Raw genomic sequence first — 27,010 nt, forward strand, 5'->3', positions numbered from 1 at the left:
ACCAGAAGGAAATACTGCTGCTAAACAAAAGGCTTCATTAAACAAACTACTTAGAAAGTCTTGCCATTATTGTATCTAACAGACACTGAAGTGAGGGGAGGGAAGTATAATACATTCTTAAATTGACCCCAGTTCCTCACTCCTCCCTAGATGTACTGCCAAGGACTCCGGCTCTGGGCTCAGCCACCTGACTTACTTGGTTTGTACCATTTTAGTTGACGTTAACGTGGCACAAAAAGAGGCTTGAAATGGGACTGTGTCGTGACACTTGCTTTCCTGCAACTCTTCTTCTATCTTTTCCATCTTGCCCTCCTAAAACTTTTCCTGAGTATAAGGACATGCTCAGGGAAGCTTACAGAGAGTGCAGAACACCTGGATGCCCCATCGTCTTTCAGCTTCGATCAACGGACCAACCAGGTGACCCAAGAGAAGTCGATCCTGAGGCGCAGACAGTTTAGCTGACCACTGTCAAAGCATTACATACTTATTTCTCTCTGCCTCCAGTGCTCTGTTATGCTGCAAATACTAACTTATATGAACAGTTTACTAAGAAATCATTTGACTTAATAGTTAATTTCCTGAAGTTTTCTCTCAATTTTACTTCTTGAGAAAACAGGATGGTTTCAGGTTGCAGATATATGTGATACTCTTCTAATAATGGAAAGGAGGACAAATTCAAGTTAGAATACAGATTGTAAGCTCATGCAATTGCTATAATGCATAACAGGCTATGGGGGTGTTTTGTTGTTTATTTATTGTTTTATTGTTTTTTGTGGGCTGGGGATTGACCCTAGGAGCATTCTACCTCCGAGCTACCCCTTCAGCCCTATTTTATTTTTTTATTTGGAAAGAGTCTCACTAGTTTGCTGAGAGCCTTACTAAGTTGCTGAGGCTGGCTTTGAACCTGTGATCCTCCTAATTCTCCCAAGTACTGAAATTACAAGGCATGTACCACCACACCCTGCTAAGCTAATAGTTTCTGGGAAGAAAAAAAAATGCAAAGCAATCATAAATAGCAGGTGGGGTTATTTGTTCCCCATTACAATTTCTGATTTTCATAACAAGCAATTTATTAAGCATATATCATAAAGCATACCTGGTTTTTTTTCTGTGTCTGTGGGAGGGTGGGAGGCGTACACATGCATGTTTACCTGAGGATTGAACCCAGAAGTACTCAACCACTGAGCTGCACTCCTAGTCTTTTTTATTTTCCATTTTGAGACAGGGTCTCACCAAATTTCTAGGCCCCAAATTGGCAGTCCTCCTGTCTCAGCTTCCCAAGCACTGGGATCACAGGCATATGCCTCAGCACCTAGCATCCTCTCTCATCTTTTAAGAAAACAAAATCTTCATAACTTTCCTAATGAACAAAACCACACTGACAATTTTAAGAAAGGGAAACATTTTGTATTGCCATGTATACGTTCAATTTGCATGCTGCTTTATAGTTTATAGAGCATTTTCATTAGTATTTTCTCACATATTTTTTTTTCCCTTGGTAGTACTGGGGTTCCTGGAAACCCTTCTATCTCTGAGCTACACTCCCAGACCTATGTTTATACTTTTTTTTATTTAGAAACAGGGTCTCTTAAGCACAGCTGGCTTCGAACTGCGTAATCCTCCTGTCTCCGCCCAAGCGCTAGGATTACAAGCGTGCGCCACCACGCCCGGCTCACATAATTTTTATTATAATTCTATAAAGTTGATACAATAACAACTTTAATTTTGTTAATATAAGAAAATGAAGGCTTGAATAAAGTACTTGCACAAGCTTGCTTTGCTAAACAAAATGCAGTGACAGAATTACAACTCAAATCTTATGTTTCTAAATCAGTGCCTTTTATTTAGTGCATTCTAAGATACTAAAAAAAATCATAAAAATTTCAAATAGATCCCTAAAACGTATCCTTTGTCCTTCTGTCCTTATTTTCCACGATCACTCCCTTACCCTCTCTACAGAAATGCACTGAAAGCCAGAATACCACACGCACTTATCTACTTGTAGTCAATTGTCAGTAAGTATAATAAAGTGCTAAATATAAATCCACCTTTCTACAGCTCTTTTAGGATATCTTTAAAGAAATATTTTTGTTAATAATTACCACCTCTTTCATACATAAAATGTTCCTATATTTTCATAAACAATTTCCTAAAACCTTGATTTTTAAAAATAGTGTCTTTTGGGGGTATGCGTATAAAGAAATATACATAAATATAAACATATTCTAGTTCTCATCCCCCATTCTTCCTCAATCCCTTTTTCTTTCTTCCCACGCTATTCTGTTACTTTATATCTTAAAATATTTCCCCTCACTTTTGTATAATAAAGAACTGGAATACATTTTATTGTACTTATTGATATACTTAATAAAAAAAAAGTGGAGAGATAGAATATGTACAATCTTCGAAAATATAAAAACACTTCTAAAATTTAAAAAAAAAAAAAGCTATCTTTAGCTGTGCAACATGGCACAACCTTGTAATCCCAGTACTTGGGAGGCTAAGACAGGAAGATCACAAGTTCAAGAACAGCATCAACAATTTAGTGAGATGCTCCGCAACCTAAGAGAGAACTTGTTTCAAAACAAAAAGATAAGCCAGGCGTGGTGGTGCATGTCTGTAATTCTAGTACTTGGGAGGCTGAGACAGGAGGATTACAGGTTCAAGACCAGCCTCGGCAGCCTAACAAGACCCTATTTCAAAACTAAAAAAAAGAAAAAAGAAAAAAGAATTAAAGGGACCGAGAGTATAGGTCAAAGGTACACCACCACTGAGTTCAATCCCTAATACCACAAAAAGTATTAAAAAAAAAAAAAAAGCTATCTCTGAATCCTTCCCAGAAAGTTTAAAAGTCTTAAATGTAAAAATTTAAGTGTAAAATATATAGAATTAGAAAGGAATCAAATAACAATAAAATACCATTCAATATTACTTAAAACCAATTAACTTAAAAGCTGAATTTCTAAGGTACATAGAGTGGACCCTAATTAGGAATTCCAACTCTAAAAACCTTCAAAAAATAATAATGTTGGATTGCTAATGCTTTAACATCACAGATCGTTATAGAGCAATAACCGTACAAGGCAGGGATCACCAAAATATACACACACGCACAAAAAAGGCTTATAGAAAACTAAGGTATTCGAGGTTACACAGCTACCAAATGGCAGCACTCACTCTTGAATCTTTCTCCAAGCCCAGGAGAAAGATTCCTAGCCATCCATCCCTTCTCACTGCCAAGGGCACCACTCATAAATAAGGACTTTTCTTCACAGGCTCCAAGTCATCAAAATGGCTTCCTAGTTGTGAATGGTTTACTATCCTTTCCAGCTTTCACTGACACTCCACGTCATGACTAAGCCTAAGTTCTTGAATCAGGCATTGAAGATCTCAGCTAGTCACTTTTCTCAATAAAAGATCCATAGAAAAGACGAGGCCTGCATTCTGCCATCACACCATCTATTCTCCCACGTTCCCACCCCTCACAGGTGTCAGAACACTTCTGCAGTCTACCAGCCCCACCTATGCAAATTCTACTCATCTTTCAGATATACCTTAAATAATACAGTCAGTGAAGCCTTCCCTCTAGCCAGAGTGACCTTTCCTCCCTCTGCATCCTTACAGCTCCATAACTCTAGCAAGACACTTACTAAATATGTATATGAAGCATAATTATTTCTGCTATGAGATTTTGTTTTCAATTCCTCAAACATGTCACATTCTAGCCGGGCGTGGTGGTGCAGGTTTGTAATAGCAGCACTTGGGAGGCTGAGACAGGAGGGTATCAGGCCCTCCACAACTTAGTGAGATCACCCTGTTTCAAAACAAAGAATAAGAAATTGGGCTGGGGGTGTAGCTCAGAGTTAAAATAGCCCTGGGTTCAGTCCTTAGTACCCCCCCCCAAAAAAAAGGTCATGAATCATCTTCAGGCCCATGATGTACTTACCGCCTAGAACATGCTTCCCCTTGACGACCTCCAACACTCCTTCGAGCCTCAGTTCAGAGGAAACATCCCCTGCAAAGCCTCCTGAACTGCCTTTACCAACTCTGGGCAAGTGGCTTCTGCAGCATCCCCACAGTGGATAGGGCCTCAGCCCTGTCCACAGGTGGCCAACTAGCTCTTTCCTTTTTAAGTAGTGTATGACTTGGACTATCTCTTCTGTTCATGGTTTCCTAGGATCTATTCTCCAAAGATTTACATGCTGGAAGCTTGGTCCCAATGTAGTGATGGTGAGAGGTGAAAACTTTAAGAGGTGGGGATGAGTAGAGCCTGAAGGGACCCCACCCTCAGAAGAGGATTAAGGACTGGACGCTTGGGAGTGAGTTAAGTCTCCCAGGACTGTATTGGTCCCCAGAGTTGGCTGTTAAAAGCAAGTCTGGTTTTCTCAGCTGGCTCCAGGGCTTCCTCTTTGGCCAAAACCTCTCCTCCCCTCTCATTCACTCCTACTTCTTGGCAATATAGCCCCCAGTGGTACTTACCAGGCAGAGGCATGATTCTGTTTGGACTGTCTAGTCAAGAGAATTGTGAACCAAATAAACCTCTTCCCTTTATAAATTACCCAATTTCAGGGATTGTTGCAGCAAAACAAAACTAAGACGTGGTTGCCGCTCAACATCCAGCATTACTGCCTAGCATATATAGCTAGAATTTTTTAAATAAATTTACAACTAAATTTTCTTTATTATCCTCTCTGATTAATCCAGAAAGAAATTTCAAAGTAGGAGCCTTTACAAATAGCAAGTACTAATTAAAAGGATGAACAAAGTCTTTTGGCAAATGGCCTAGATTAATTATCTCAAGTCTTTAGACAATATAGATTGAATGGCAAAACTGTATAAATTTGAATACCTAATGTCTCTTACAGAATAAATGAAGTAAACATTTCGTATTCATTTTAACACATAATAAAACTTACTAATAACTGAATCAAACCTAAGCGTTTTACTTGAGGTCATTGTAAACCACTTTAATTTATGATAGTCATTTGCGGCTACCTGCATTCCTCAATTATTCTTTATCTGTACAAAAAGCTCTAAGTTTCAAATTACCTAGGCTGTTTACCATCTGGGTTCATTCCCATTTCCACCATTTTAAAGCCTTCACTTTCCCACCATTGAGTTCTTTCTTCTTTCTACCATGTATAAAATTGACTATTCATCCATTAAAATAATCATCACATGTGGCTGGGGGTGTAGCTCAGTGGTAGAAACCTTGCTTAGCATGTATGAGGTCCTGGGTTTGAGCCTCAGCACCACAGGGGCAAAAAAAGTAAATAAATAAAATAGTCACAGTTTACTTCTTATACAATGTCTCTCTTTCTTCAGAAGCCTGGCTCAGGTTTAGCTTTAACTCGCCCCTGCATTCATCCTTGGCTCCTTCACCCAGAAGCACTCATGCATTCATTCATGAGGAAGCCTTCAAGACAAACCCTAGAGAGCAGATTCTAAATGTTCATCTGCTAACAGGATTCACGTAACCACAAGTATTCTCATTTCCCAAACAATCCAACATCAGCACAGTATAGATATATATGTTCAATAGTAAATGAATTTGAGAAAAGTAAGCATATCTTAGAAAGGCCTAATAAGGCAAAGTCATTCATAATTTCCTTTTTTTTTTTTTTTTTTTTGGTGGTGATACTGGGGTTCCTGGAAACCCTTCTACCTCCGGGCTACACTCCCAGACCTATTTTATTTGGAAACAGGGTCTCTTGAGCCAGCGAGGCTGGCTTCAAACCTGCGCGATCCTCCTGTCTCCGCCTCCCAAGCCCGGGGATTTCAAGTGTGTGCCACCACGCCTGGCTAAAATATCCTTTATTTCACTAAAGGATTACAAAATAAAATAAAGCATATTCTTGCTTATCTGTCTCACACAGATGGTGGGGGAACTCTCACCCTCAGGGCTTACAAGGGCATACTTTGCTGTATGAGGTTTAGCTATGAAAACTAGAACAGCTTTTCAGGAAAATAGCTTAATAATACATGCAAAAATAAGTAATAATGCACTTGCTTTAATTCAGAAATTCTACTTCTTTGAATATTATCCTAAAGAAACAAAAGACATATGTATACTTCTTATTTATAGATGTGTGCATAAGAATTTTGTTAACAATTTATAGTTGTAAGAAAAAATACAAATTAACTGATACATTAAATGTATCTAATCACTGGACTGTGCATAGCAAGTAAAAGAGACATGATAGTTTTTGCACTAACTGTAATAATACATTGTTACACGAAATAAAAACATACTATAAAATAGTAGCCTGTTTAAAATCATTTCATCTTAGAACCAACCCATGGCATTATTACAGATATACTAGTGAATACACACTATTTTTATATTATTTCCAACAGTTGACTGCTTCTGGATCCCATTATCCTCCTGGACCTCTCCAGCTCTAAAATTCTTTAGACATAAGAATTCTATACAGCAGAGATCTTGGATACAAAGTTACTGCAAGGTGGGAGTGTGTCTCTCCGATGTTTAAGTGCCTTTTATCTATCAAAATACAACATGAAATGCTAAAAATGTGCAGAATTTTAAATCTGTTGCAAATTTTAAGTTTTACTATAACCTTGACCGTCAATGTTAATTCATGCTGATTATGCTCACTTTACAGATATCACAAATTACAGATCTTACTTCAAAAATGTAAGGACCATTATATTTTGGAAAAAAAAAACTAAAAAGATAATAGAACCCTTTGAACGTTTTTTTTTTTTTTTAAATGGGTTATAGTAACCCATGCTGTATATGGTATCCTTAATCTAAAATCAAATCCTATAGGGGGCAATCATAAACAGGATTTTGAATCAGAAGACCTACAAATAAAAAAACACTTTTTTGGCTCTAGAACTCCAGACAAACTAAATAACCCATCTGCGCCTCAACTGCCTCCTTTGGAAAATGAAGGGAAGAATAGTAAGATATATATATTCTTCCTAGAAAAAGTACCGAACACAATGCCGAGGATAAAAATCCATTCTTAAATACTTGTCTAATAGACGCAGTTGCATACATGTTACTTTGTTAGGGTTGTAAACATAGTTTCACTTATCTATTAGCATGCAAACCACCCTCTTTTGTCCTTATACTACATATGAGAGAGGCGCTTCTTGCCCTCACAAGTCTACCTTTTAGTATAGTCTTGTTCACGATAGATAGGCAACAACTTGGTATCTAAGAAATGCATACTTACAAAGCAGACCCCCAAAACTCCGTGCTGCTCCCCTCTGAGCTCAGTGCTCTTCTTAGGCATATATGCCTGCCTCCTATCATTTCTTCATGAGGTTCAGGGCAAAAGGTCTAGTCAAGTAGATGATCTTTGGTTGCCCCTGCACTGTCCCCAAATGACCTACGGGTAAATGAAACAAGGGGATAAAACATACCTACAATTTTAATGTTTTTTTTTTAAATGGGGATTGAACCTAGGGATGTTCTACCTCCAAGTTACACATCTAGCCCTTTTTATTTTACTTTGGAACAGGACCTCCCTAAATTGCTGAGGCTGGGCTCAAACCTGCAGTCTTCCAGTCTCTGACCCTCCCAAGTACTAGGATTACAAGTGTGAGCCAGCACACCCAGCAATTTTAAAAGTTTTCAATTGAAAAATATGAAACCTAGCTCAATCTCCCTATGTACAAATTGTAGCCTATCAGAACAGGGAAAAGGCTCCTAGGGTTACCCAAAAGCCCAGACCTCCCTGGAATTTCTCACATCCGAGTGCCAGCCAGAGTATGCCTCTTTTGCCCTTGGGCCTTTTAGATCATGCTGCGTTGTAAGTCGTAGACCATGTCTGGCCAAAAATACCATCCCTGAGCACTTCTACAAGTTGGTAAAGTCAGTTAGGTACAAAATCTATGCTATCTCTGAATGTGATGGCCCAGTCTAAGCCATTCTTAACCTCTTACAGGACATATTTTATATGTCCTTTTCCTTTATGTGCACTTTTCCAACTTAAAAGTGCACCTAAATAAATAAAAGTAAAATGTCTTTGGTTATAGAAAAGAGCCACAGACAGAAATATTTTCAATCCTTTGTGAGTGCTCTCAAAACAGCATATAAGAACCCACAGAAAGTTAAGAGAACTGTAGCTGTCCATATAAAATGTAGATCTGGGTATGCATCAATAAGGCCTTTCAATAGCGGGGCGTGGTGGCACACACTTGTAATCCCAGCATTTGGGAGGCGGAGCCCAGAGGACTGCAGTTCCAGGACAGCCTCAGCTACTTAGTGAGGCCTTTCATAACTCAGTGAGACCCTGTTTCAAAAATAAAAATGATTAAAAAATAGGGCTGAGGTGTAGCTCGGAGGTAGAATGCCCCTGGGTTCTCTCCCCAGTACAAAAAGAAAAAAAGAAAAAGAAAAAAAAGGGCCAAAAGGGCCTTTCAAGAAGAATGTATTCTGAGCGGGCATGGTGGCTCATGCCTGTAATCCCATACTTGAAAGGCTGAGACAGCACGATTGCAGGTTCCAGGACAGCCTCAGACAAGTAACAAGACTCTCAACAACCTACAGCTAGACCCTGTTGCCAAGCAAAAAGTAAAAGAAAATGGGCCAAAGGTAGAATACCCCTGGTTCAATCCCCAGAATCACCAAAAAAGGAGGAGGTGGAGAAGGGAGGATATTCTAAAAGCCAATCAAAATAAATTGCTGAGCCAGGTGTGGTGGCTCAAACTTGTGAGCCCAGTACTTGGGAGGCTGAGACAGGAGGATGTAGGTTTGAGGCCAGCCTCAGCTGCTTAGTGAGGACCTTTGCAATTTAGGGAGACCCTGTTTCAAAATAAAGAATAAAAAATCGGACTGGGAGGGTAGCTCAGAAGTAAAATGCCCCTGTGTTCAATCCTCAGTACCACAAATAAATAAATAAATAAATAAATAAATAAATAAATAAATAAATAGCTGAGCCAGGGTCAGTGGCTCATGCCTGTACTCCCAGTATTTGGAAGGCTGAGACAGCAGGATCACAGGTTAGAGAACAACTTCAGGAATTTAGACTCTCATCAACCTAAGACCCTGTTGCAAAATAAAAATAAAATAGGGGTGGGGTTGTAGCTCAGAGGTAGAATGCCCCTAGGTTCAATCCCCAGCACTACCAAAAATAATACTAATAAATATACTGTGGAGAGAAAGTTCAAAGAGACCCATTATCCAATGGCAGAGAAGACATGGAGGACATGGGTGTGGTCCACAAGTCACTTCCAACCAAGCAGCAACCTTCAGCCCATGACATGAGTCATAGGCACAATTACATTTCTCTATGCCGGTGTGAAAATGCCAAAATTTTAGTCTTCTCTTTGTACTTTATATAATCACTAGCTATATGTAGCTTCTGAGCCTGAAATATCTGGACAATTCAAATTGATACATACCATACATGTAAAATACATACCATATTTTGAAGACTTAGTACCCACGTACAATACAAGAAATACATAGGTTTTTAAAAAAAAGAGACGGGGACAGAAAAAGTAAAATATAACTTTAATATAAGAGCCTGCTGCTCAACCTTTTCTCCCACACCAGTTCTCCTCCCTAGGCCTGACTGTCCCAAACTTCTAGGAAATCTGTGGATCTTAGAGTTAACTGAAAGAAACTATAATATCCCTGTGCATTTTTAATAAGACAGATACTATACTTTGAAAAACATAATTTAGGGCACTCTTCAGCATATCTGTCAATCAGATAAAAAAAAAAAATCAGGTCTTCAGCCTGAGGACCCTAAAGTTGACCAGGCTACCAGACCACCATAAATTGCCATGGGGACTACCAGACCAACGTCATCCTCACTTGCCTCCTCCAGCCCACGCCTCACAAAGGCCCCTGTAAGAAATGAACCCTGCATTCCCCCCAAATGCCTCCCTTTCTCTTGAGATGGCCTGCATTCCCCCCTTGAATGTGTATTTTCTACTTTCCTAAATAAACATTTATGTCTCTGACTCAGATCGCTAAAATTCTTTTCTGTCACATCAGCCAGGGACTGATCCTGAGTTCCTGAGTTAAGAAATGGATCTGTCACCCCAACAGCACCATTAAAAAAAAAAAATTCAAATCAAGTGTGGTAGTCTCAGTATTCTGAGAATCCTGTAATCTCAGTATTCTGAGACAGGAGGATCGAAGGTTCAAAGCTAGCCTCAGCAGCTTGGGCTCTCAGCAACTTAGCAAGACTCTGTTTCAAGCTAAAAAGTAAAATAGGGCTGGGAGTATAACTCAGAGGTAAACTGCCCCTGAGTTTAATACCCAGCATAGCAGAGCAAAACAAAAAAGTCTCAATAAGTTTTATATTTGTCACATGCTGAATGCATGTTGATACACTGTATCAAATAAGTTATTAAATTAGTTTCACCAGTTCCTTTCTACCTTTTTATTTAAAACAAAGTCTTGCTTGGTTGCTGAGGGGCTCTTCACTAAATTGCTGAGGCTGGCCTTGAACTTTTGCTCCTCCTGTCTCAGCAGTGGGATTATAGGCAAACGCGACCACACCCGGCTCTTTTTAGTTGTTGTTGTTTTTATGGGAGTACTACAAAATTTTAAATTACCTGTGTGGCTCACATTATATTTCAACTAGACAACACCGTTCTCCATAACCAACAAGTAACAAATACTAGGAAGCACCCGCCCTGCGCCAGATACTTCACATAATACTTAAGAACACAGCTGCAAGGCATACTGGAGTTTTACCGGACATGCCTTAGAAAGGACGCAGCTGGAGTTCAATGTCAGTTACTCCCAGGCAATCATTCAAATAAGCGACTGCTAACAAGCTAAGGCTGGAACAACCCCTATACTGGCACAGGAAAGACAGGTGACTGCTACAACGTTCCCAAGGGCAGCAAGCTTTCTGTGATTACAGATCAGATCCCAAAACTCAGGCAAGCAGATGCCAAACCGTTCTGTGGAAGACCTACGAAACGAGTCCAATCTCTTACACAGCTAAAGCCGCCAAGCCTAGTGGCAGGGCGAGCTGCTCCCAAAGAGCAAGGTAGTCCAATTTCACCGGAGAACTTGGCCAGGACCTGGCCGTGGGCACCCATGCCGAGGGGCGATGGAGACACGCGATCGCCCCCCACTCGCCTCACCCTTCACCCACGCACGCCCCATCCCGGATCTCCGCGCAGCCCAGCTGTCCCCACCCCGCGACAAGGAGAAGTGGGCCCTCAAACGTCAACGATCACGGGGAAGTGGTAGAGAAAGGGCAAGGGGGCGCTAGGGGTGGGTACCTGAGACAGAGGATGACTCCAGGTCCTTAATGCCGGATCATCGCCGAGGCCCACCTGGCTCCCGCGGCTACCAACGACTCAGAAGGTGCAACTGACCAAACGCGGCGGCGCAACCGACTCTCCTCTGCCCAGACTCGCCGCTATGGCAACTTGAACTAGCCGCCCAGCCGCGGCAAGTGTCCGGGACGAGCCGCCGCCGCTTGGCCCTCTGGGAGTTGTAGTCCATCTCTTCTGAAGCGCAGAGAGTTGCCGGAGGGATGAGCCCAAATAAACTACAAGTCCCAGCATGCCGTGCGGCCAACCTGCGGGTGTGTTTCCCGGAAGAAGCCGGATTAGCAGGTTCCCAGCCCCCTGGGCTGCGCCCTCTGGCTCGGCTCTAATTTTTTTTTTTTTTTAAAGTGCCAGCAGCTTGTGTAGGAGACAAATTCCAGAAAGTGAATTAGAATACTGCTTTGGCCCTAACTGTAATTTTACTCCTTGGGAAACGGAAGAATAATTTCCAGCAGTAAAATATAAAAGTTTCTCTTTGTACCAAGGCCCTATGTTTTATTCCAAAGGTTCATAAATTCTTAGAACTGGGAGCAGAGAAGATTATCTAATCAAACTGCTTAGGCCTGGAAAAAGTACTTTGACGAGCTAAGATCACACAGCTGGCTCATAGAAACCAAGTATAGTGAAGCTGTCACTTCACTGTGACTCTCAGTCTGGGGCGTCCTCTCCTGACCTGTTCTAAAACAGAAAAGAAGTACTTTCCACTTAAGAGAAGTCGGTTTCAGTCATAAAGAGATCATTTAAACCACAACCAAAAACTGAGCTTGGGTATAGCAAAAAAGTAAAAATCAAATTAGTCACATGGATGGACCTTTTCTTCGACTTTGCCAAAAACCCATGGACCTGCCCCTCCTCCAGACTAAAAATCAAATTTGCCTTACCTGCTAAAGTTTTTCTAGTTATTAAAAAAAAGCCGTTATCTCTTTAAACTACCCAGGTTCCCTATTCTAACAATTCTGTACCGAAATAAATGCTTTCCCTGTTGACCCTTCAAAGATTTGGCCTTCTTAAGATCCTAATTTCTTCTCTTTCCTCACCTTCTCTTCTCCTTCTTCTTTTCCTCTCTCTCTCTCCAAATATATATATATATATATATATATATATATATATATATATATAATCTCACTCTCTCCAACATCACACACAAGTTGAGTGGCTCGAACTTAAGAGTTGCAAAAACCCAAAAGAATTGTCATCTGCAGTACTCCTCTATTACAAACCATGTAAACAAGAGCACACAGAGGTTATGGAACATATTTAGTTTACTAGGTATGCCATAACAAAATGCCACACACTGGTTGATTTATACAACAGAAACTTTAAAAACATTATTATCTCACAGATCTAAAGAATATAAATCCAAGATCAAAGTGGCAAAAGGTTAGGGTTCTCCTGGGGTCTCTCCCTTTGGCTTGTAAATGACCCTTACTGGCATTTTCTTTGTGTGAACAAAACTTGGGGTATCCCTCTTCTTATAGAAAGAACACCGGTTATATTGAATTCCTGCCCCGCACACAAGCTCATTTGCCCTAAATTATGTCCTTAAAGGCCTCGTCTACAAATTCATATACATTGAGGATATATATATATATATATATATATATATATATATATATATATATATATATATATATCCTCATATAGCATTTCAAGGAATCAGGAGACCATTTAGTCCACATGACTTCTCCAAAATTGTATCTATTCAGGATGAGTGTAATCAATGATCTTTTGACTACAGGATACCTTGATAAAGTTAGATGTGGTAAATGATGGGGGGGTATTTGGTACTGGGGATCAAACCCAGGGGCATTATACCTTCAAGCTACATCTCCATCCCTTTTTACATCTTATTTTGAAACAGTGTCAAGCTAAGTTGCTGAAGTTCTCCCTAAATTTCTGAGGCTGGCTTCAAACCTATAGTCCTCCTATGTCGGCTTCCAAGTACTGGGATTATATAACTGTGCCACCATGCCAGGCTAAAACTCTTATTTTTTATTATTTTTATTATCACCATCATCATCTTTATCATCATTCAGTGCTGGGAATTAAACCCAGAATTTTATGTATACTAATCAGGTACTCTTACCACTGAGCTAAATCCCCAGTATAGATATTTTTTTATCTACTTATAAAGAGTCTTAACTGAAAATGATCCTACCCACATACCCACAGCAAGATGCTCCCAGAGCCTTGTTAGGATCATAGAAAGCCCCTACGACTGTGACTAAGACAGGAGTCAACACCTGAAATAATTTAGGTCTATCAGGCCCTTTATACTTTGAGAATTTAGCTGCTTTTTTTTTTTTTTTTTTTTTTTTTTTTTTTTTTTTTTGGTACTGAGGATAGAACCCAGGGGCCTTCTATCTCCAGGTTACTCCACCACACCTGTTTTATATTTTATTTGGAAACAGGGTCTCACTAAGTTGCTGAGAGCCTCACTAAGTAGCTGCAGCTGGCTTTGAAACTACGCAATCCTCCTGTCTCAGCTTCCCAATTACTGGGATTACAAGTGTGCGTCACTACACCTGGCTATACTTTGAGAATTTGAGGTTGAATTAAGTTCCCAATTTGTTTCTGGAATACTCCTAAGAGTCAAGGCTGTGATAATGAGGAGCCCATCTTTATCTATGCTCTAGAAGCTTGAGAAAACTAATCTACAATGAAAACAAGAGATAAAGAATAAGAAGTAAGCCTAAGATAAGAGCCCTGGGTTCCTGACAGCTTCCAAATTCCTGGTTCCATGTCCTTTGCTATTTCTACTTATATTCTCTGTACGTATTTGTGTTCCATGATGCACTAGAGAAAGTGTGTTTAAATGTGCAGGTTCTGGACCCCAGCCACTTAGATCCAAATGCCAGGCATAACATCTACTAGCTATTAATGTGCCCTGCATAGAGTTACTTAGTCACCCTGTGCCTTCATTACTCCTTCCACCAAATGTGCACAAGAATAATGTCTCATAGCAGGGTAGCTTGGGGAATGGAATGAGTTAAGTGTGTGAAGCATGCATCCCAGTGCTCATAGCATATGCAATATATGTTAGCTGATATATACCGTGATACCCTAACATGTCAGCCCGTCCCATGGACATTGGGACTTTGGATTGTTCTAGACGCCTAGAAGAAAGAATAGACCTTGTTGCCTTATGGTAAATTACCCTTTGGAAGCTTAAAATAAGTTCTGTTGTTTAAAATCCAAAGACCTTTAACTAAGACTGGTAAAGCCTAACTGTCCACTCTCAGATTTGAGGTATTAATTTCACACCTAGCTTTTCTTTCTTTCCTCTTAACTTTATTGTTGTTGTTGTTGTTGTTGTTGCTGCTGCTGTTTTACATGGGGTGTACTAGGGATTGAACACAGTGGCATTTTACCTCTGAGCTACACCCACAACCCTTTTTTTGTGGTACTGGGGATAGAACCCAAGGGGCATTCTCCTCAGAACTACACCCCAACCTATTTTTTATTCTTTATTTTGAAACAGGGTCTCACTGAATTGCAAAGGGCCTCACTAAGTAGCTGAGGCTGTCACAAACCGTGATCCTCCTGTCTCAGCCTCCCATATGCTGGGATTACAAGCGTGCACCGCCATGTCCAGCTACCCCCAACACTTTGTAATGTTTTGTTCTGAAACAATGTCTCTGTAAGTTGCTGAGAGTTTCACTACACTGCAGAGGCTGTCCTCAAACCTGAAATCCTCCTGTCTCAGTCTCCCATATGCTGGGATTATAACCGTGCACCACCACCACCTTCAGTTTATGCCTAGTTTCTTGAACATTCTCATCAGAAATACTTTGGACAACATCAAACACCTAGGCAGGATAATTAATAGTGAGGTCCTGGGGAACTGGGATGTAGCTCAGTGGTCAAGTATTTGCCTAGCAGGTATAAGGGTCTGGGTTCAATCCTATGCACCACAATCCTACAGAATAAAATAAAATAGAGGTTCCAGAATGGGGCTAGTCTGAAAGTACTGACATAATCATCATAACTCAACTTCTCCTGCATGAGTAAGAGTAGAGAGGGAAGACAGCTATCATATAAGAAGTTGTTGGGTGGTGAGCAGAGAGGCAGTGTTGCTTTTCATGAATACTTTGCAAACTCACACCTCTGCCAAACAGCAGCATCAGACCAATTAAGTGTATGGGGTAGGAAAATAATAGTTCCAATTTTCCCTCAAATATTTTTTTCTCTTGGCTGAGACAAGAGGGTGGCAAGTTGGAGGCCAGCCTCAGCAACTTAGTGAGACCCTGGTGCAACTTAGTGAGACACTGTTTCAAAATAAAACTGAAATAGGGCTGGAGGTGTAGCTTGGAGGGAGAATGCCCCTGGGTTCCATCCCTAGTACAAAAGAAGGAGGAGGAAATTAGGGAGAGAAAGACAGAGAAAACCAACAACAACAACAGCGGCAGCAACAGCAACATGAAGTCGAAACCACATAAAATACTACAGGTAAAGGAAAAAAGAAATCCCCAATATTCTGGTTTGGTGGGACTGAATGGAACAGTGGCGAAATCCACTCCCTTGACACAAGCAAGAAACAATCACAAGTGGTTGTTGACTCAAGTTTTCGAGCCAACTGCAGGTCTAAGAAGCTCCACATTAGGTAAGATATTGCGACCATGGTATTGCCGGGTACGCAGATGTTCATCTTTAGCCATTTGTTGTGGAGCAGCATGGCTGATCCCCTGATATTCTTTCCATTCACACATTTACTAATTGAAAGTTATCATCACTGTCATAAACATCACAGTTTTATAAAACAGAGATTTAGATGCATACCGCTTTCTGAAATTTGGACCATGTTAGTTTTATAACACAGAAATTCAGATGCAAACAGCTTTCTGATATTTGGACCATGTTAATGATTCTTCTGCAAAAAAAAGGTGGGGAGGTGAAGAAAGAAAAGAAAACATAGTATCCCACAGCTTTTATTTATTTGTTGCATTTAATAGGGTGTGTGTGTGTGTGTGTGTGTGTGTGTGTGCATGTGTGTGTTTTATGGATCTGAGTGCAAACACTTTTCTTTTAATTTAACACCTTTCTATCCCATGTGTTTGCCCCACTTCCAAGTTATGCTAAGGTAAGAAAAGTGCCTTCATGATTATCATCGCTGTTCGTTGAACGGGCTATTAGAACACATCGTCCTGAAAGCTTATTCCAATTCACTGAAAGGAAACTGTCAGACACAGAAGATTTTACTCACATCTCTTCTAAGCCACATTTATACTGTCAAGCTCTTGGTTTAAAATGCTGTGTATTTTAACATAGTACTTTTGTTCCCGGCAAAGATGGTACCCAAAGACCAAATGTACTCTCCTATCAGAATCTAACCAACAAAAACAAGCAAAATACATGAAATCATGCTTCTCAAGCCAATAGACATCACACAAAGAAGGACAGTGATCCCTGAAGACAGGAAACAAATAAGGAAAGCCTTGTGACTGCCACAAGTTACTGCTTTAAGAAAATATCTAGGCCACAGTGCAAAGAGAAGGAGCCCAGGCAGAGCCCTGTGAGTGCTCTGAACTAAAGACACCACTGAGAACCTGGGAAAATGAAGGTAGATGGAGTTCTGAGGATAAAAGACACAAGAGAAAAGACAATATTGAGAGAAAACTTCAGAGAACTTCGAAAGGCTCCCAGGGAATTTGCAACAGAGTACTTGCCATTGTATACAAGTGAAGAATTGAGGCAAGAGAAAAGCATCTAAGGAGATCAGAGAGATAGTACCCATCACCCAGAACCAGGAATAGTGCCTATTGCCAAGAGCCGAGTTCATAACACATTAGATAAAGATCCAGAAGGGTCTTGACTCAGAAATGCGGAAGGATTAAACTCAGAGTAAATACTGCTCTGCTCTCACCCAAAACAAGATCAAAATGAACATGGTGGTGCACATTCATAATCCCAGTGCTTGGGAGGCTGAGACAGGAGGATTGTAGGTTCAAGGACATCCTCAGTAACTTCAAAAGAAAAATTAAAAAGGCATTAAAAAAAAGAGAGGGGGATCAAAATACAGTGAGAAAATATATAAGTAATAGTGAGATTAATTATATCAAATACAAATGATCTATACAACCCCCAAAAAAGGTAGAGATGGTCAGATTGAGAGCAAGATCCAACTCGATACTATTTAAAAGAAATGTATTTAAAGACACAAAGAGGTTTAAAAGAACAGGGAAACATACCATGGTAACAGTAATCAAAAGAAAGCTGAGGTGATGGGTGTGTGTTTTCTCTCATAGGGAGTAAACTGGATACAAGAGGGACCCTAGATAGTGGAGGAGAAACCCCAGTGGAGTGATGGAGGGGGTCTAGGGGAGTGGGGGAGGGGCGATCAACAAGAAAAACACTTCTATCAACGTTTTGTACCTGTGTGAAATTACCAGTGTCAATCTCAGTATTATGTATGGGGAAGGAGAAGAGGATGGATGGAGCAGAGGAAGGCCCACCAAGAATCTACCATGTGCACGTATGTCCCCATTACTCTGAACTGCATTAAGATGTTAGGCTACAATGCACTGATAAAAGTATTTTTATTAAAAAAGAAAGTTGAATTGGTTCTATCAAAGCAGAAAATGTAAACTGAAGAACAAAGGATATAACAAGGTATAATGAAATTCACTTAATAATCATAGAGAAATAAACAAAGTAAAAGTTCTAAAAACTCATGTACCTAAAAACAGAGCTTCAAAATATATCAATCAAAAACTGATAGAAATGCAGTGGGAAAAGATATATATCCCCCAACTGTGGTAAAAAAATAATAATAATTCACTACCCACATCTCTTTAATTGACGTAACAAAGAGAAAAACCAGCAAAATAAAGAAGATGTGAAGAACATTACCAACAACTTGATGGAGTGACCTATGTGGAACACATATTAGCTGAATATACATTTTTTCAAGGATTCACAAAACATTTATCAAGATAAGCCATACACTGAGTCAAAAAACACGCCTCGCCAAACTTAAAAGTTTCCAAGTCATACAAACTATGCTCTGTTCCTACAATGGATTTAATTTAGAAATTAGTAACAGAACAATATCTGGAAACTTTCCAAACACTTGAAAACGAAATACTGTACTCTGAAATCGCCCATGAATCAAGGGAGAACTAAAAATAGAAAACTTAAGAAGTGTTTTAAGCTAAATAGAAAATTACAAAATATTAAAACCTGTGAGATGTCACTGAGTACTAACTATGCTCTAAAATAACTCATGAATCAAAGAAGAACTAAAAATAGAAAACTTAAGAAGTATTTGTTAAGTTGGGTCCTGCACTCATGTGACTTTGTGTCACATGACCTCTGCAGGGCAAGGGAGGGGCTGAAACCCCCGCGAGAATTGGGCATTCCCGCGAGTAAACCCCCATCTCGCGAGATGCATGCCTTTAAAAGGAGAGCCCGCGTCCTCTAGCTTCGGACAGGTGCGCGGGCCCCACGGTGCCTCGCCCTGATCCCCGGGAGAGCCGTGCCATTAAAACTTTACATGCCACGTGTACCGGACCTCTCTCGTGTTTTTCACACTCCGCCGTACTCACTTATTTTTATTTTACTCGCATTTAATTTTTTATTTTACTTATCAGTATTTTAAGCTAAATGAAAATAAAATTACAAAATATTAAAACTTGTGCGATGTCACTAAGTACTATTTATGGAGAAAGCCTAGAACTCTATGCACCTCAATATTATGTTAAAGAAAGGATTCAAGTCAATAACCTCAGCCTTAAGAAATAAAGAAAAGGCTGGGCGTGGTGGCACACATCTGTAATCTCTGTACTTGAGAGGCTGAGATAAGAGGATCACAGGTTTGAACCCAGCCTCGGCAACTTAGTGAGAGCTGGGGGCCTAGTTCGGTAAAAGGCCCCTAAGTTTAGTCTCCAGCAGTACCCTCCCTAGAAGAGAGAGAGAGAGAGAGAGAGAGAGAGAGAGAGAGAGAGAGAAAGAGAAACTAAGAAAAGACAGGCAAATTAAATGTAAAATTATCAAGGAAAAGAAAGATCAGAGCATATATTAATGAACTAGAATATAAAATATACTAGCAAATCTATGAAACAAAAATTTGGTTTTTTGTTGGGTGTGGTAGCGCATGCCTGTAATTCTAGTACAGGGGAGGCTGAGACAAAAGGACCATAGTTTTGAGGCCTGCAATTTAGCAAGGAAGCCCTCCACAACTTAGCAACATTCTATTTCCTAAAAAATAAAATAAAATTGGGCTAGGGGTGTAGCTCAGAGGAAGAATGCCCCTGTTTCAGTCCCTAGTACCAACAAGAAAAAGAAAAATGTTTCTTTGAGAATATTAATGAGATTGATGTTTTACATATGCTAATTAGGAAAAGAGAATGAAGACATAAATTACCAACATCAGGTATTAAAGAGTTGACATCAGTTTATATGGATATAAAAATAAGATAATAATATGGGCAAACTTATGGCAATAATTTAAAAACTTATATGACATCAACAAATTTATCATAAGACACAAACTACTAAAGTTGCCTCAAGAAGAATGAGCTAACCCGAATAACACTGTATTTATTTTTAGAAATTAAATTTGTAATTTAAAACTTTTCAATAAGAGAAACTAAGATCCAGATCGTTTCACTGGTGAATTCTGCCAAGTAATCAAGAAAGAAGCTCCAATTCCACCCAAACTTTCAAAGAAATTTGAAGAGGAGGGAATATTTCTCAACTCAGTCTGTGACAGAAGAATTTACTACCCTGGTATCTAAACAGGAAAAAGAAATTAAATAAGAAAAACGGACATTATGCATTGTGAACTGCTATGCAAAACAGCTAATGAGAATTTTAGCAAATTTAGTCCAATAATATATTTAAGAAGATAATAAATATGTCACGATCAAATGGAGTTTATCCCTGGATAAATGCAAAGTGCATTTAACTTTCAAAAATCAATCCTGTTTCACCACACTAAAAATTACCATGAAAGCACCACAGTCAGGATTGAGAACAATTTTATCACCCACAGTCTGCCTGTAGTCAGCCTCTCCTCTGAACCCCAGTCCTTTGCAACCACTGATCTGTTCCCTGTCCCTATAGTTTTGACTTTTTGAGAATACCATATAGAAGTTTACATATAAATACATAATCTTTTGAGATTGGAGTCTTTCATCATGTGTTAAAGGTTCGTGTATGTCAATGGAATCAGCTCATTCGTGTTTACTGGTATTCCATTGGATGGCGTATGGGTTTGTTCATTCATTACTAAATAAAAGACCATGGGTTGTTACCAGCTTTGGGTGATATTAAGAAAGAGTCTATGAATATTGTAATGCACGGATTTAAAGTGTCCAGTTCAAGCCAGGCATGGTGTAGCAGATTTGTAATACCGGTACTTGGCAGGCTGAGACAGGAGAATCGCACGGGTTCAAAGCCGGCCTCAGCTACTTTGTGAGGCTCTCAGCAACTTAGGGAGATCCTGTTTCCAAATAAAATTTTAAAAATAATACTAAAAAACAGGTCTGGAGTGTAGTCCGGAGGTAGAAAGCCTCTGGGTAACACGCACGCACACACACACACACACACACACACACACACACACACAGAATAAAGTGTCCAGTTCAGTGAATTTTGATAAATAGTACATCACTTAACCTCCAGCCTAATTAAGATATAGGGCCTGGTGTTCTCCCGCCTCTTTTTCTATAGCCATTTCCCTTAGCCTTTATTCTGAGTGCCACTACTAGAGCTTCTTTCCCCTGTGCTAGAACTACATTTTAAAGACCCCACGAAATATATAGTGAGCCGATACTCCATTTGACCCCAAAGGCGTTTTCAGTAAGCAAATGAAGACTTTCCCGAAGGAAAAGGGGCACAATCTGGCTTATATTTGTAATTAACCTTTCGGGCTCGTGTGTGAAGAACGATGAGCAGATGGACGATCGTGAGCAACTTAAGTATTCTTCCCCCTCCCCCGTGCGGGGAAGGGGATATGAATGAATCAAATTCCTACGCCGACCTGAATTTCCAGACTTGCAGGCCAGCATCCATTCCGCTAGCCTGCGCTCCCTCCGGGGCGCTTCTGCGCTTCTCGTTCTGGCCGGCAGATGGCCCCAGAGCCCAGGTCCTGATCGCCCGGGACCTGGGCCGCGGGACCGAGCGGCGCTTGCGGCTGGGGAGTCCAGCCCGGGCACCGCGGCCCGGGCGCGGCAGTCCCGGGGCGCTGGGTTTGTGCCGCACCCCGGGCTGCCAGGGCTGGGCCAGCCTCCAGCCGGAGCGTCTCCAGCCCGGAGAAGCCGAGGCGCTGCGGGACACCGATCCTCCCTGGGACAGTGCACTCCGCGGGAACTTTGCAGAGTGCGCGCTGGAGGGTTCAGGACAGGCGGCGCTTTCAGTAAGCTCCCCAGGGAAGAAGCAGCGTAGAGCTTCTCCAGGCAATTTGAGTTTAGAGAAAAGGGGGAGGCGCGGGGAGGAGATCTACGGGAGGCTTTTGAGAGAACTAACGAGATGAACGTGTGGGGAGGGTTGGAAAGCCAGGGTGCCGCGCGCACCGGCCGGGGTCGGAGCGGGCTGCGTGGCTCCGGCCAAAGTGCTCTGGCAAGTGGGCTTGTTTGGGTAGAGAGTTGCCTAGGGAAGCGGAGCGCTGAAGAGCCCTTCTCCCTCTCCAGCCTCCTCTTCAGCAGTGAGGTCACAGCCTCTCGGAGCCTCCCTCCTCCCACCCCTCCCGCTCGCTTCCTTCGGTGGAACCCGAGGCTCCGAGCGCGCAGAATGCGAAGGCAGCGCAGGGAGGAGTAGCCCTGGCGGCCCGTGGAAAATGAGGCCGGAGTCTCTGCTGCAGCTGCTGTTGCTGCTTACCCTGCCCGGGAGCCTGGGGAGCGAGGGGTGTCTGTCTCCACCGTGCGAGTGCCACCAGGAGGATGACTTCAAAGTCACCTGCAAGGATATCCAGCGCATCCCCAGCCTGCCGCCCAGTACCCAGACTCTGTGAGTACCCGGGAGGGGAGAGGGAGGCCGAGGGCACCTGGACAGGTGGAGGAAAGCGAACAGGAGCAGCTTGAGAACCGGCCAAAGCGTGAGTGTGTGAGTGTGTGTGTGTGTGTGCGCCCATGAGTAAAAACTCACTTGTCCACACTTGAACAGTTGTTGCTGGCACTTTCGTGGTCTCTAACAAAATTAAAGGTACAACAAAACTTTTGGACAAGATGACAGTCAGAGTGGTTCTTTCTAAATAGATGCCGTTCTGTGTTTTGCCCACTCGTGGCCTGGCTGAATCTTAGTTTTACTTAAGATATTAGGAAGAGTTAAAGAAAATAACTTGTCAGACATGGTGGCGCATGCTTGTAATTCCGGTTCTTGGGAGGCGGAGACAGGAGGATCGCAGGTTCGAAGCCTACTTAGTGAGACCCTGTTTTCAAATAATATATAAAATAGGTCTGGGAGTGTAGCCTGGAGGTAGAAAGCCCCTGGGTTCTATCCCCAGTATGAAAGAAAGAAAGAAAGCTAAAAATTCTCCTTTTAGTCTTTCTCGATGGGAAATTATCTTAGCAGTTCATCATAAAGCTGTCAAAAACTAATCAGGAGCCTATTTTAAAAATATACTCCTTCACCCAATAGCAAAGTTAATTAACTGCCCACCTATGTCGTGCATCTAGAATTCTCCTTTGTGATGCACTCTCTGTAGAAGCATAAAGAGATGAAATTTTATAAAAGGCATTTTTACATATACATTTACATACACATTTTACATTTACAAATGCATAAAATGCATGTTGAGTGTTACCAAATTGTAAAGTTGGTGGCAAGATCACACACAAACACACATATGCATATTTCTTAACAAAAATATGTATCAGTTGTCATTGAAAGGATAACTGTATGTAGACAAGACTCATCATTTTTTATTTTTTATTTTTTTATTATTTATTTATTTATTTATTTATTTATTTATTTATTTATTTATTGTGGTGCTAGGGGTGGAACCCAGAGGCTTTCTACCTCCGTGCTATACTCCCAGACCTTTTTTTTTTTTTTTTTTTTTGGAAACAGGGTCTCACTAAGTAGCTGAGGCTGTTCAAACCTGTGCGATCCTCCTGTCTCCGCCTCCCAAGCGCAGGGATTACAAGCGTGTGCCACCATGCCCGCCTTAAGAATCATCATTTTTTAAATAGGCGTTCTTGATTGTTTAAAAATAGAACGGAAAGAATAGTAAAGCAATCTGGGATGATTAAACCCAGTTACGATAAGAAAGTACAGACTGTTTAAGAAAATGTGGATAAAAAACACAATTGTACTTCAAGATTTTCTCAAGGATTTAGCTCCTGAGGACACTCAACAGTGGATGATGAATGTTTCAGCAGAGGCACTTATTTCTGTGCTCAGACAGAGCCTGGATTAATTAGTGCAATAACTGCTAAGCGTGGCTTCATTCTCTATGCTGCTGCTGCAGAAGAAAATAACTCTCTCCACTGGCTCTCTGTGGCTTCTAAAATAAAATTCTTTCATTCAAACTTCAAGATCCATCAAGATCTAGTCCAGTTGGTCAAATCCTTTTGCTCCTGATTTCTTTGACTTCCCATTTCTGTTGAAGAGGATTCCTGGCATGATCCCCAAAGTTCCCTACTCTCACAGGTCCCTTGTCCTCCTTCCCACCTCCTGTCCCCCAACCTATAAAGCTTCTTTTCCCTTTTCACCTAGCTTCTGTCTATCCCAAGATCCAGATTTGGCATCAGTTCCTTCAGGAAGCTTCTCCTCACCGATTATCCTTCAGCTGGTTGAGGAGCCTTCCTTCCCAATGTTAAGTGCATGAACGTGCGTGACCCTAGCCCTGTACACAGTGTGGGTGTGCTTTCCTGTGACCTGTAATTTTTTGTGCCTAGTGGAGCATACATGAGCTCCTCTAATACAGGGACCGTCATGCAACTCTGAATTCCTCAAACCTAGCACAGGACCTGGAATTGCTGAAATGCTCAGAAAACAAAAGCTTAATTGAATGAATGAATGAATGAATGAATGAATGAGTGAATATACTGGTCCCAGGTTGTCCAGTGTGGGGTGGAAAGAAAGAAGCTCAAAGACATCACTTCTTCAGAGAGTTCTCAGTGTCAAAATTGACAGAGTCTTTGAAGACAGGTATAGTTCTGAGAGTACAGGGATTTCAAAGTCAGACTGTTTAACATTGTACTAAATGTCAAGAAAGAAAGTGGGATGTCAGAGGTGGAGCAATGGACCAGGAGTCAGGAAACTGGCCTTAACTCCATCCCTTTCTGTACTAATTGTGAACACCATGAGATAAATTATTGGAAGGTCCAAATTTCCAAAACTAGAAAGAGAGAAAAATTCAGGTAGCTGCTTGCTGAGGTCGAGTTGCTAATGAAGATAGCCCGAGAGAAATCACAGGATTATGAAGAGTGATTGGATAAAGTCAGAGGAGAATCTGATCCTAAGTGTGATGGGGTGGGGGACTGCCTTCTCAAGAATGAAGCTTTTCTGAGATGGGGAAGCACATCGATGGAAATCAGCGTGGTTACATGCTATGGAATGCTCACTTGAACAACAGCTGCTACCCCCTGCCACAGTGGCAAAGTTACTTTTGAATCTTTGGGGGGCAGTAGAACTCTTTTTTCAAAGAAAAGATTATGGAAGATGTCAAATATGAAAAGTTAATCATTCTGTTGTGTTTATTTTTGTGGGGCTCTGTTCTCAGCTTTTTGCATGAATTCACTTATTGAATTCCAAATCTTCACAGAGATCAAACTAAAGAGGTGATTTTTGTTATCCTCACTTACAAAATGAGGATAAAGAGGCGCGCGCGCGCGCACACACACACACACACACACACACACACGTGTGATTTGCTCCGTGTCTGTTTGTGAATTGTGGAGACAGGATTTGAAATGCCATAGTTAAATCTAGAACCTGCTCCCAGATGGAAGGGGATCTCACTCTGCCAGCTTTCCCCCCAGTATGGTCACGGGGCTTTGAAGAAATAAGTTTGAAAACTAGTGATGTCCAGTTGTGGCGGTCGGGTTTTCATCACTGTGACCACAATACATGATTAGAACAATTTAGAGGTGGAAAGGTTTATTTGGACTCATGGTCTCAGAGGGTTCAGCCCACGGTGGGCCAGCTGCTTTGCTGTCAGCCCAAGATGAGGCAGAACAGCTTGGAGGAAGGGTGGAATGGAGCAAAGCTGCTCAGCTGTGGCAGCTGGGAAGCAGAGAGAACGGACCAGAGAGATGGTAAACCCTCCCAGGGCACACCCCCAGTGACCAGCTTCCTCCACCTACGTCCCACTCCCAGGAGTCACGCAGTCATCAGTGGGTTAGTCTACTGAAGAGCCATTCCCCAAGCCCCACCTCTGAACACATGAGACTTTAGGAATCACTCCTCGGGTAACCATGAGGGCTATGGGCAGAGAAGTACACAAAGCTCAGAAAATAGGAAGGGAGGGATGGAAAGAAAAGAAAAAGGAGAGAGAGAGGGCTGGAGGAAAAGAAAAAGAGTCATCTCAAGTAATAGAAGGCATTCCCTGCTAAAATAGGCCAGATGTTTGTCATTAAAAATCTGTTCTAGAGCCGGGCTGGTGGCGCAGACAGGAGGATCGCGCAGGTTCGAAGCCAGACGCGTGCGCTGGTTTAGGAAACCCTGTTTCCAAATTAAAAAAAAAAAATGTAAAAATAGGTCTGGGAGTGTAGCCCGGAGGTAGAAGGGCTTCCAGGAACCCCAGTAACACCAAAAAAAAAAAAAAAAAAAAAAAAAAATCTGTTCTAGAGCCGGGCTGGCGGCGCACGCTTGTAATCTCCATGCTTGGAAGGTAGAAACAGGAGGATCGCGCAGGTTCGAAGCCAGGTGCGCTGGCTTTAGGAGACCCTGTTTCCAAATTAAAAAAAAATGTAAAAATAGGTATGGGAGCGTAGCCCGGAGGTAGAAGGGCTTCCAGGAACCCCAGTAACACCAAAAAAAAAAAAAAAAAAAAAAAAAAATCTGTTCTAGAGTTGGGTGTGGAGGCACACACTTGTAATCCCAGTACTTGGGAGGCTGAGACAGGAGGATTGCAGGTTTGAAGACAGCCTCAGCAAACAGTGAGACCTATTAACCTAGTAAGCCCCTGTTTCAAAATAAAAAATAGGGCTGGAGTGTAGTTCAGAGGTAGAATGCCCCTGGGTTCAATCTCCAATGCCACAAACAAACAACTACAACAAACTCTTTTCTGGGTGGCAATCTTTTTTTTTTCTGAATCTACTTAAATTATAGAGGGTCCATTGCTGAGAGATTTTTCTCTGACAAAGTTGATTCAGAGTGTATCTCTTTTTAAAGTTTCTGAAGAGCCCTCGCGGGTTTATCGCATGAGGCGGGTGTTCCTGAAGAGCGGTTGCCTTATTCCTGCAGCTTCACTGGGTTTTGGGGTGTTGCATGACTACTGCCCCACCATTTTACAGATTATTATGGAGCTGCCAACAATGCCAAGTCTCACCTTCCACCTGTGTATCATGGTACTGAAAGATAAGCAAGCCTCTTTTATTTTTTCATTTTTTGGTGGTACTAGTGATTGAAGCGAGGCTCATTCTATCTCTGAGCTACACCCTCAACCCTTTTTATTGTTTTTTTTTAAACTGTGAAATAGCATCTCCCTAAGTTGCTGATGGTCTCTCTAAACTGCTGAGGCTGGCCTGTGATCCTCCTGTCTTCAGCCTCCCAAGTAGTGGGATTATAGGTGTTCACCAACCTGCCTGGCTACAGGTTTCTTTTTATACTACTCATACACCTGGCCCGT

The 27,010-nt window shown here is 41.4% G+C and overlaps 2 protein-coding genes across 2 annotated transcripts in view; one reads left to right on the forward strand and one right to left on the reverse strand.

Annotated features, from left to right (window-relative positions):
* CEP128 (centrosomal protein 128) overlaps positions 1-7,262 on the reverse strand; it is a gene marked incomplete at both ends in the record, with an annotated part of 425,269 nt that extends 418,007 nt beyond the window's left edge. Inside the window, one exon of the mRNA XM_080707841.1 lies at positions 7,203-7,262. Coding sequence (XP_080563967.1) covers positions 7,203-7,262 — 60 coding nt within the window. The remainder of the gene's footprint in view (positions 1-7,202) is intronic.
* Positions 7,263-22,051: 14,789 nt separating this feature from the next.
* The window catches only part of TSHR (thyroid stimulating hormone receptor), a gene marked incomplete at both ends in the record, with an annotated part of 176,214 nt that continues 171,255 nt past the window's right edge, over positions 22,052-27,010 (forward strand). The window contains one exon of the mRNA XM_080707804.1: positions 22,052-22,221. Coding sequence (XP_080563930.1) covers positions 22,052-22,221 — 170 coding nt within the window. The remainder of the gene's footprint in view (positions 22,222-27,010) is intronic.

This window comes from Muscardinus avellanarius (assembly GCF_963383645.1).
Source record: "Muscardinus avellanarius genome assembly, chromosome: 12".
NCBI classification, from domain to species: Eukaryota; Metazoa; Chordata; class Mammalia; order Rodentia; family Gliridae; genus Muscardinus; species Muscardinus avellanarius.